The sequence below is a fragment of the Gopherus evgoodei genome, unplaced genomic scaffold, assembly GCF_007399415.2.
Source record: "Gopherus evgoodei ecotype Sinaloan lineage unplaced genomic scaffold, rGopEvg1_v1.p scaffold_36_arrow_ctg1, whole genome shotgun sequence".
Taxonomy (NCBI): Eukaryota; Metazoa; Chordata; order Testudines; family Testudinidae; genus Gopherus; species Gopherus evgoodei.
Genome location: NW_022060038.1, coordinates 2,071,984 through 2,084,437, shown reverse-complemented (window position 1 = coordinate 2,084,437; position 12,454 = coordinate 2,071,984). Strand labels below are relative to the sequence as shown.

The following is a 12,454-nucleotide window of genomic DNA, read 5'->3' as shown; positions in this document are numbered from 1 at the left end:
TATCAGAAAGCATAGATTAAGTTTGTCAAACTGATTAAGTCTGTTCACATAGAATCTAATGGAAAGCCATCTTGCTTCAGAAAAATGCAGTATCGTCTAGTGGTCTGGAAGTCACTGAAAGGCCAAGTGATAGGATGTGTGGAAGTTGGGTCAGATGGGTGATGCTGAAAGACATCAAGTGATGGTCAGAGAGAGGGAACGCAGCAATGGAGAGAGCAGTGCTTGGTGATGGAATGGTAAGATGTTAGGTGTGAGGTGCTTCTCAGACTCTGAACTTCCACAATGACGACAAACAGACAAACAGGGACAGAGTACCCTTGATCGATGAGGAAGTATCCTTTCCCCCTCTCTTCACACAGGTTTAAAGTCGGTGGCCCCCAAGTGACCACATTCTGCAAGTGTATTTGCCCACTTTCTCCCGAAGCTCTTTGGTTTTGGCCCCATAAATGATAGGGTTGAGCATGGTGGGGAGGAGGAAATAGAGGTTTGCCAAGATGATGTGAATGTGGGGAGCGATATCCTGACCGAACCGGTGTGTCACAGTGGAGAAAAAGAAGGGAGGATAAGAAATCAGCATCACACAGATGTGGGCTGTGCAGGTGCTGAGGGTTTTCTGGTGGACTTTCTTGGAGGAGATTCTGAGGACAGCCTTGATGATCAGACCATAGGAGAGGGCAATGAGTGTCAGGTCTGACCCATTGACTACAAATGGTATCACCAAGCCGTACATCCTGTTGACTGTGATGTCCCCACATGACATCTTTGCCACAGCCATGTGGTCGCAGTATGTGTGGGGGATAATGCGGTTGGCACAGAATGGCTGCCTGCTCAGGAGAAGGGGCAGGGGCAGAGCAAAGAGAACAGCTCTTATCAAACCCACAAGCCCAAGCTTAGCTATTTGTGCATTGGTGAGGATGGTGGCATATCTCAGAGGGTTACATATGGCAACATAGCGATCAAAGGCCATTGTGACGAGGACGGCTGAGTGCATCACAGTGCCCGCGTGAAAGAAGAATATCTGGGTGAGGCAGCCACCCACACTAATAACTTCCAATTTGAACCAAAATATACACAGTGCCTTCAGCACAATGGAGGTAGATGTGCTGATGTCTGTGACCGCCAGCATGCAGAACAGCAAGTACATCGGGTTGTGCAGGGTCTGCTCTTTGCCAACAACAAACAGAACCATGAAATTTCCCAACAGGCTGATAATGTAGGACGTAGAGAAAGGGATCGAAATCCAGATGTGGGCAGCTTCCAGGCCAGGGATGCCCGTTAGGATAAATGATGAAGGGTCAGAGGGGGTGAGGTTGAAAACTGCCATGACTTGGTTAATGCATCAATCAGGCTCATAAATGCTCAAGGTGCCTGTGAATGGATGGAAGCAGAATGAGGGAGGTTACACACTTAATAATAAATAATAATGTAAATATTTTATTGTTATTAACAATCTAGAAAGGGGGGTGAGAAGTGAGGTGGCAAAATTTAGAGATGGCACCACGTTATTTAGGTCATACTCAATCTAGAGAAGTCCTCAGAGGGAGCTAACCCAGCCAGGTGAATGGGTGGCATGATGGCAGATGAACTTGGATGTCAATAACTGTAACATGCATGCCCATTGGAGGAAAAAACTTGAACTCATCAAACACCAAACAATGTTCTAATTTCACTGTATGAACTCAGGACATGGATCTGTGCATCATCATACACAGCTCTGTGAAGCCTTGCTCAAAGTGCAAATTTTGATGGAAAATAAGCAAAACATTGGGATCCAGAAGGAGTGGGATGGGGGTAAATGTATCACCCCCCTCTCTGTAGTACTGGGCACCCTTCTCACATGAGATATTGCAGAATGAGAGGGGCTCAGGCAAGGGCAATGGGAATGATCAAATGTCCAGGAAATCTTTCATACAGAGAGAGGTTGAAAGGACTGGGATTGTTACCTTACAAAGGAGATGAATAAGAGGGGACATGAGAAAAGTCTATAAAATACTGACTTGAGTAGATTGAGAATGTGCGTAATTTAAGATTTGTCCTGCTTTGAGCAGGGGGTTGGACTAGATGACCACATGAGGTCCCTTCCAACCCTCATATTCTATGATTCTATGATTCTCCCTGTCTCATAAAACGATATCAAGAGGACATTCAATTAAACTGAAACATGGCAATTCAAAACTGAAAACAAAAGAATGCTTTCTTCACTTAATGCTTAATTAGACTGAGGAACTTGTTGCCACAAGAGGTAGCTGAGGCCATGTGTTAAGTAAGAATCAAGAAATTTTTGGACATTTATATGGAGAGTGAGACTATCCAGTTACAACAGTTAAAGCTAAATATATATTTTGGAACGCCTTTACACCTACGTGCTTTAAGGCACAAGCCAATGTCTAGCTGTTATGCATTATGGTGACACCCTCCTGATGGTCAGGTCATCCCCCACATCCATCTATTGCTGGGTTTCTTGCACTTTTTTCTGCAGCACCTGGGCTTTTAAAATCAGAGAGAGGACACTGGAGTAGATGGACCATAGGTCTGATGCACAATGCAATTCCTATATTCGAAAGGAGCCAGGTTTCAGCCATGGAAACAGACTTTATCATGCTGGGCTATGACTTTATGCTTAATAGAATGGGCACAAATGGCACAAGGGTCTTGTATTTAGGGCTACAGGCCTGCATCTCTGTTACTTCCCTTGTTTCTCTTGGTGAGACACTTTCTTACAGGCACCCAGCTTTGTCTGAGACATAATTTACAGGTGTTAACTGACAAGTGTAAGCAGAGACATGTGTCAGCAACTAGTCTGCTAACCCTTCTCATGGCTGAATATTGATGAAGTTTTCAGATAACACAAAAATTGGGGGATCGTAAATAATGAAGAGGGCAAGTCAATGATTCAGAGCAATCTGGATTGATCAATAAAGTGAGTTGAAGTAAACAATATGTGTTCTAACATAGATATGTAGATATCTGCATCTAGGGACAAAGAATTTAGGTCATGCTTACTTGATGGGGGAATATCATGGGAAGCACAATGACTGTGACCAAATTTGGCGGTGTGAAGGGATAATTATCTAAACATGAGCTCTCAGTGTGACCAGATGTCCGAAAGAGTCAATGTGATCCTGGGATGATAAACAGGGGAATCTCAAGGAGAGGTATAGAAGTTATTTTACCTCTGTATTTGGCACTGGTGCAACTGCTGCTGGAATCCTGTCGAGTTCTCGTGTCCATGATTAAAGGTGAATATTGATACACTGAAGAAGGTTCAGAGAAGAGTTACAAGAATTAGCAAAAGATTAGAAAACCTGCCTTATAGTGGTCATAGAATCATAGAACTGGAAGGGACCTCGACAGGTCGTCTACTCCAGTCCCCTGCACTGAAGGCAAGACTAGGTATTACCTGGACCATCCCTGGCAAGTGTTTGTCTAATATGCTCTTAAAAATCCCCAATGATGAAGATTCTACCACCTCCCTGGGCAATTTATTCCAGTGCCTAACAACTCTGACAGTTAGGAAGATTTTCCTAATTTCCAGCCTAAACCTCCCTTGCTGCAATTTAAACCCATTGCTTCTTGTCCTATCCTCAGAGGTTAAGAAGGACAATTTTTCTCCCTCCTCCTTGTAACAATTTATATAGTTGAAAACTGTTATCATGTCCCCTCTCAGTCTTCTCTTCTCCAGACTAAACATACCCAATTTTTTCAATCTTCCTTCATAGATCATGTTTTCTAGACTTTTAATCATTTTTGTTGCTCTTCTCTGGACTTTTTCCATTTTGCCCACATCTTTCCTGAAATGTAGCAAGCAGAACTGGACACAATACTCTGACTGAGATCTAATCAGCATGGAGTACTAGAGAAGAATTACTTCTTGTGTCTTGCTTCCAATACTCCTGTTAATAGATCCGAGAATGATTGGGGGTTTTTTGCAACCGCGTTACACTGTTGATCCACTATGACCCCCAGATACCTTTCTGCAGCACTCCTTCCTAGGCAGTCATTTCCCATTTTATATGTGTGCAATGGATTGTTCTTTCCTAAGTGAGGTACTTTGCATTTGTCCTTATTGAAGTTCATCCTATTTACTCCAGACCATTTCTCCAGTTTGTCCAGATCATTTTGAATTTTAATCCTATCTTCCAAAGCACTTGCAACCCCTCTCAGTGTGGTATCATCTGCAAACTTTATAAATGTACTCCGTAGGCCATTATCTAAATCATTGATGAAGATATTGAACAGAACAAGACCCAGAACTGATCCCTGTGGGACCCCACTCGTTATGCCCTTCCAGCATGACTGTGAACCACTGATAACTACTCTTTGGGAATGATTTTCCAACCAGTTGTGCACCCACCTTGTAGTAGCTCCATCTAGGCGATAGACTCAAAGATCTTAATCTGATAATCTTAATAAGGATGGTTAAGGCATGACTTGACAACAGCCTGTAAGTACCTACACAGGGAACTAGTATTAAATAATAGGCTTTTCAGCCAAGCATACAAAGGTGTAACAGGATCCAATGGCTGGAAGTTGAACTTAGAGAAACTCTTACTGGTGATAAGGCATACATTTTTTAAATGGTGAGAGTAATTCACCATTGGAACAATTTTCCAAGGATCTTGGCAGATTCTTCATCACTGAGAATTTTTAACTATTTCTAATACATTTGTAATTTTACCAGGTAAATCCCTTGGTGTTTCTGACAATACTGAATATTTTAAATTGCTTTGCTGCTGAATTCCTGCCCAGATAGTTCTTGACATGAAACCTGGAAACATTCCTGAACCCTCAGCACTAACTTTAATGCAGAAAGAGGTAACTCACTGAAATGCCACTCATCAGTGAGGAAATCTCCTTACGACGACAGGAAACCAGGGCCCTGAGAATCAGTGTATGAATCTCACATGTCTGACACTCACCGTTCTGGACAGCAACCTTTATGATTATCTTGAACAGTCCCTGCAGACTCTCAGGTTGGCCAGGACTCCCAGATAATTCCCTCAGTACCATGAGCAGCCGGAGGAGCAGAAAATAGACCCTGGAGAACTTCAGATTGAGAATGTCCCCTGAGAGTGAAGCAATGATTCGCTGATCCCAGGGGCTCAGATTGTCAGGGCAAACAGAATCTTCCAAACTGTTCAGCCTGTTGAGAGATGTTTGGCTGTGTGTGTGTGTGTTCTTTCTGCATGCTGCACTGACTCTGGCCAGATAGCCCATACAGCAGGCTCCAGTTGAACTGCCCAATAAATCTACTAACTCAGTTTTCAGTGAAGGGACTTGGTCATGTTTATTGCCAATGAGGCATAGTGCTAATGCCCAGATCAGTGGTTACAGGTACACTAACACATGTATGCTAAAAGAATGGACCAGCTCAGGAAATGGTGGGACTTTCTATTCTCTCCTCATTCAGAGAAAGACATTGCCTCTGAGATACATCTTTATACACAGATGCAAACAAGTGACGTATTACTCCTGATGTATTAGAGTGACATCCTCTAATGTATTGAGATGGCACCCATTGACGTATCCAGGGGCTGTCCATTACCTTGTACATGTTAGTTTCATCAAACATCTCTATCCATTGTGCTGTTATCCTGACCTTATCCTTAAGATAGGTCAGCATCTGCCTGTTATCTTTGGGGAATGAGTTTGGCATGAAAGTGTTCTGGTATCACCTTTCTGGAATTTGTTTGCATACATATTCTAGTGCCTAGCACTACTTAGAAATGTGTGTTTCTGCAATATTAGTCTTGTTCCTGCCAGATTCAGTAAACCAGGCCTGCCCCTTGCTCACAGTTTAACTGCTTTATAGCTGCAAAGTTTTGACTCCTTTAGCCCAGGCTTCAGGCCTTACACCAGGCCTCTGCTACCAGGGATTATGTTTAAAGCCCTCTTCCTACTACACAGCGTAGCAACTGATGATGGCCTTCTTTTCTGTGTGTGCAACAGATATGGAAAATTCCATCGCTGTTCTCTTATAAAATGTGGGATACCATGTGAGATGAACTCCAGGTGATTTTGGCCCTGGGAGTGGTGAAGGAATCACACAGTGAGTGGAGAAGTCCCCGTGGTATTAGTAGTTCTGACATAGGATACCACAACCTGTTTCTGCATCAATTTCTGAGAGACCAAAACAGTATTGAACTTTGATGTTTACCCGATGTAGAGAGTAGATGAACTACTAGAACATTTGGGAGTTTCCAGACTTTAGAACTCACACAGGGATACTGGCAAATACTGTTGATGGCAGTGTCCTGGGAGAAGAAATCCTTTTCTGTGCCCTTTGGCCTGTATTAATTTAAAGTCACATTATTTGGCCTCCACAGGGTGGGAGTGACTTCTCAGAGGCTAATCGACTAAATATTACTACTGCATGGACGGTATGTGGTGCTATGCTGCCACAATCAATTGAAAATCGTTTTTGGTCCCGTATCTTATGGCAGCATTCCCACACATAGGGCAGATGGCAGTACATTAACAACTGCTACATCTGGATCTTATAGTCAGGCTACCATTCCTCTCCCATGCTTGCAGATGTTTCCAGGAGTTACCTTATGTGGGGAAGGAAGCCACTAGATGATGTCTCACCCTACCTTACATAGAATTAACATATAGTGGGAATATTTTGTTCCAAAAACAGTTCCCAGTCCACAACAGGTACCCAAAATGGAGTTCAGTGTCATGTGGTCTGTTCACATTCCTTTGCATGCCATGCTGAGTCACAGCAGCCATTATCCATAGGCTGTCTGGAGCGATTTCAGGAAGGCTTCCCAGCAGGGGAATAAGCTTCTCCAAAGGCCTATTGTTTCCCCTACTGGCCCATTGCCCTGAATAGGCCTTAGTTGTCTAGACTGGAAGCATTTTGCCTTGTGGGTGTCATTTAGGTGTAACTACATTTGAAATACAGCTACATAGTCATAAGAATATAACATAAGAACATAAGAACGGCCGTACTGGGTCAGACCAAAGGTCCATCTAGCCCAGTATCTGTCTACCGACAGTGGCCAATGCCAGGTGCACCAGAGGGAGTGAACCTAACAGGCAATAATCAAGTGATCTCTCTCCTGCCATCCATCTCCATCCTCTGTCAAACAGAGGCTAGGGACACCATTCCTTACCCATCCTGGCTAATAGCCATTTATGGACTTCACTACCATGAATTTATCCAGTTCTCTTTTAAAAACTGTTATAGTCCTAGCCTTCACAACCTCCTCAGGTAAGGAGTTCCACAAGTTGACTGTGAACTGTGTGAAGAAGAACTTCCTTTTATTTGTTTTACACCTGCTGCCTATTAATTTCATTTGGTGACCCCTAGTTCTTGTATTATGGGAATAATTAAATAACTTTTCCTTATCCACTTTCTCTACATCACTCTTTATTTTATATACCTCTATCATATCCCCCTTTAGTCTCCACTTTTCCAAGCTGAAAAGTCCTAGCCTCTTTAATCTCTCCTCATATGGGATCCTCTCCAACCTCCTAATCATTTTAGTTGCCCTTTTCTGAACCTTTTCTAGTGCCAGTATATCTTTTTTGAGGTGAGGAGACCACATCTGTACACAGTATTCAAGATGTAGGCGTACCATGGATTTATATAAGGGCAATAAGATATTCTCAGTTTTATTCTCTATCCCCTTTTTAATGATTCCTAACATCCTGTTTGCTTTTTTGACCGCCTCTGCACACTGCGTGGACATCTTCAGAGAACTGTCCACGATCACGCCAAGATCTTTTTCCTGACTTGTTGTAGCTAAATTAGCCCCCATCATATTGTATGTATAGTTGGGGTTATTTTTTCCAATGTGCATTACTTTACATTTATCCACATTACATTTCATTTGCCATTTTGTTGCCCAATCACTTAGTTTTGTGAGATCTTTTTAAAGTTCATCACAATCTGCTTTGGTCTTAACTATCTTGAGCAGTTTAGTATCATCTGCAAACTTTGCCACCTCACTGTTTAACCCTTTCTCCAGATCATTTATCAATAAATTGAATAGGATTGGTCCTAGGACTGACTCTTGGGGAATACCACTACTTACCCCTCTCCATTCTGAGAATTTACCATTAATTCCTTTGTTCCCTGTCTTTTAACCAGTTCTCATTCCATGAAAGGACCTTCCCTTTTATCCTATGACAGCTTAGTTTACATAAGAGCCTTTGGTGAGGGACCTTGTCAAAGGCTTTCTGGAAATCTAAGTACACTATATCCACTGGATCCCCCTTGTCCACATGTTTGTTGATCCCTTCAAAGAACTCTAATAAATTAGTAAGACACAATTTCCCTTTACAGAAACCATGTTGACTATTTCTCAACAGTCTATGTTTTTCAATGTTTCTGACAATTTTATTCTTAACTATTGTTTCAACTGATTTGCCCGTTACCTACGTTAGACTTCCCGGTCTGTAATTGCCCAGATCACCTCTAGAGCCCTTTTTAAATATTGGCCTTACATTAGCTAACTTCCAGTCACTGGATACCAAAGTCAATTTAAAAGACAGGTTACAAATCTTAGTTTATAATTCCGCAACTTCACATTTGAATTCTTTCAGAACTCTTGGGTGAATGCCATCTGGTCCCGGTGACTTGTTAATGTTGAGTTTATAAATTAATTCCAAAACTTCCTCTAGTGACACTTCAATCTGTGACAGTGTCTCAGATTTGTCACCTACAAAAGCTGGCTCTGGTTTGGGAATCTCGCTAACATCCTCAGCTGTGAAGACTGAAGCAAAGAATCCATTTAGTTTCTCCGCAATGACTTTAAGCATCTTTAAGCTCTCCTTTCATATCTCGATCATCAAGGGGCCCCATTGGTTGTTTAACAGGCTTTCTGCTTCTGATGTACTTAAAAACATTTTGTTATTACCTTTGAAGTTTTTGGTTAGCCGTTCTTCAAACTCCTCTTTGGCTTTTCTTATTATACTCTTGCACCTAATTTGGCAGTATTTATGCTCCTTTCTATTTGCCTCACTAGGATTTGACTTCCACTTTTTAAAGGAAGTCTTTTTATCTCTCACTGCTTCTTTTACATGGTTGTTAAGCTCTTTTTTAGTTGTTTTACTGTGTTTCTTAATTTGGGGTATACATTGAAGTTGAGCCTCTATTATGATGTCTTTAAAAAGAGCCCATGCAGCTTGCAGGGATTTCATTTTAGTCACTGTACATTTTAACTTCTGTTTAACTAACCTCCCCATTTTTGCATAGTTCCCCCTTTTGAAATTAAATGCCACAGTGTTTGGCTGTTGAGATGTTCTTCCCCCCACGGGGATGTTGAATGCTATTGTATTATGGTCACTGCTTCCAAGCAGTTCTGCTATAGTTACCTCTTGGACCAGCTCCTGCGCGCCACTCAGGATTAAATCTAGAGTTGCCTCTCCCCTTGTGGGTTCCCATACCAGCTGCTTCATGAAGCAGTCATTTAAAGTATCAAGAAATTTTATCTCTGCATGTCATCCTGAGGTGACATGTTCCCAGTCAATATAGGGATAATTGAAATCTCTCGCTATTATTGGGTTCTTAATTTTGATAGCTTCTCTAATTTCCTTTAGCATTTCATCATCACTATTACTGTCCTGGTCAGGTGGTCCATAATAGATCCCTAATGTTATATTTTTATTAGTGCATGACATTTCTATCCATAGAGATTCTATGGAACATGAGAATTAACTTAAGATTTTTACTTCACTTGACTCTACATTTTCTTTCACATATAGTGCCACTCCTCCCCCAGCACGACCTGTTCTGTACTTCCGATATATTTTATACCCTGGAATGATTGTGTCCCATTGATTGCTCTCAGTCCACCAGGTTTCTGTGATAACTTTTATATCAATATCCTTCGTTATCACAAGGCACTCTAGTTCACCCATCTTATTATTTAGACTTCTAGCATTTGTGTACAAGCACTTTAAAAACTTATCCCTGTTTATTTGTTTGCCCTTTTCTGATGTATCAGATTCTTTTTTATGTGACTGTTTATCATCTGATCTGGCCCTTACATTATCCTCTTCCATCCTCTGCTCCTGACTATAACCTGGAAATTCTCTATCATTGGACTCTCCCCTAAGAGAAGTCTATGTCTGATCCACATGCTCCTCTGCAGCAGTCGGCTTTCCCCCATCTCCTAGTTTAAAAACTGCTCTACAACCTTTTTAATGTTTAGTGCCAGCAGTCTGGTTCCACTTTGGTTTAGGTGGAGCCCATCTCTCCTGTATAGATTCCCCCCATCCCAAAAGTTTCCCCAGTTCCTAATGAATGTAAACCCCTCCTCTCTACACCATCGTCTCATCCAAGCATTGAGACTCTGAAGCTCTGCCTGCCTACCTGGCCCTGCGCGTGGAACTGGGAGCATTTCTGAGAATGCCACCATAGAGGTCCTGGATTTCAGTCTCTTCCCTAGCAGCTTAAATTTGGCTTCCAGGACGTCTCTCCTACCTTCCCTATGTCATTGATACCTACATGTACCATGACCACCGGTTCCTCCCCAGCACTACTGTCATAAACAGATAGCTAAGGATTAACATCTCTTTCACCTGGAAAGAAGTACTCTGAAACACCTGACCAGAGGACCAATCAGGAAACCAGACTTTTTCAAATCTGGGTGGAGGGAAGTTTGTGTGTGAGTCCTTTGTTCTTTGGTCTTCTGCCTGTACTCTCTCTGCTATGAGAAGTGATTTTTTCTGTCTCCTGCCTTTCTAATCTTCTGTTTCCCAGTTGTAAGTACAAAAGATCAGATAGTGATTTATATGTTTTTTTTTTGTATTTACATGTCTATAGTTGCTGGAGTGCTTTGAATTGTATTCTTTTTGAATAAGGCTGTTTATTCATATTCCTTTTAAGCAATTGACCCTGTATTTGTCACCTTAATACAGAGAGACCATTTTTATGTATTTGTTCTTTCTTTTTATATAAAGCTTTCTTTTAAGACCTGTTGGAGTTTTTCTTTAGTGGGGAACTCCAGGGAATTGTGTCTGTGCTCACCAGGGAATTGGTGAGAGGAAGAAGTCAGGGGGAAATCTGTGTGTGTTAGATTTACTAGCCTGACTTTGCATTCCCTCTGGGTGAGGAGGGAAGAGAGATTAGCTCTCGGTACTTCTGTTTTCCAAGGCTGGAAACGGGGAGAGTGGAATCCCTCTGTTTAGATTCACGAAGCTTGCTTCTGTGTGACTCTCCAGAAACACCTGGAGGGGGGAAGGGAAAAGGTTTATTTCCCTTTGTTGTGAGACTCAAGGGATTTGGGTCTTGGGGTCCCCAGGGAAGGTTTTGGGGGGGACCAGAGTGCCCCAAAACACTCTAATTTTTTGGGTGGTGGCAGCTTTACCAAGTCCAAGCTGGTAACTAAGCTTGGAGGTTTTCATGCTAACCCCCATATTTTGGACGCTAAGGTCCAAATCTGGGACTAGGTTATGATATTGGTACCTACATGTACCATGACCACCGGTTCCTCCTCAGCACTACACATAAGTCTGTCCAGATGCCTCGAGAGATCCGCAACCTTCATCCTCCTCAACAGCACAGAGGCTGTCTGAGCAGAGGTGGGACAATTCTGCAGTGTCCTGGAAAGCCTCATCAACGTACCTTTCTGCCTCTCTTAGCTCCTCCAGTTTTGCCGCCCTGGCCTCCAAAGTCCGTATGTGGTCTCTGAGGGTCACCGACTGCATACATACGCCACTTGCCCACAGGGCAGGTAATCATACATGCTACACTCAGTGCAATAAACTGGATAGGCCCCATCTTGCAGCTGGGCTTCTGCCTGCATTGTCTCCTAGTTAATGGAAAGGTTGTTTAAAGCAAGAAGTTTTGAATGTCAGTTGGTTTATAGGTTTTAAGGGGAATAAAGGGGCACAGATAGAACCGACAGGAGACCCCCACTCATTTCCCACTCCCCTTCCAAACTCCCTTGCGAAACTCCTTGTTAGCGGCCCCTGTTCACAAAGCTCCCTGGTTGCTTGTGCATAGCTTTATAAAGCCCTGGCCAATAGTCAATATTCATAACTTCACATACAAAAATAGTACATGCACACAAATAGCATAATCCTTTTCAGCAAATCATAACTCTTCCAATGACACCTTACAAGACATATCTTGCACAAAATGTATCATAATTATATCATAATCATACAGTTATGAAGAATATGGGGCACAGTGTCACAATGAGGTCATGAGGAGGATCCTCGCCTAGCTGTTACCGATCAAGAAAGAGACCTTGCAGTCACCGTAGAGAGTTCTCTGAAAACATCTGCTCACTGTGCCACAACAGTCAGAAAAGCTAACAGAATGTTAGGAACCATTAGGAAAAGGACTGATAAGAAGACATAAAATGTAATAATGCCACTATATAAGTATCACACCATGAATACTGCATGCAGTTCTGGTCACCTTATCTCAAAAAAGATCTATTAGAAATGGAAAGGGTGCAGAGGAGGGCAATCAAAATAATTATGGGTATGAAAC

The 12,454-nt window shown here is 42.3% G+C and overlaps 1 protein-coding gene across 1 annotated transcript; it reads right to left on the bottom strand.

Moving 5' to 3' along the window:
- Window positions 1-361: 361 nt before the first annotated feature.
- LOC115641914 (olfactory receptor 52D1-like) lies at window positions 362-1,324 on the bottom strand. The gene has a single exon (XM_030545269.1). The coding sequence runs from the start codon at window positions 1,322-1,324 to the stop codon at window positions 362-364; it is 963 nt and encodes a 320-aa protein (XP_030401129.1).
- Between the last annotated feature and the right edge of the window lie 11,130 nt (window positions 1,325-12,454).

Bases quoted from the DNA above. Each gene is read 5' to 3' on its own strand.
- LOC115641914 (XM_030545269.1), bottom strand. From the start codon at position 1,324: ATGGCAGTTTTCAACCTCACCCCCTCTGACCCTTCATCATTTATCCTA.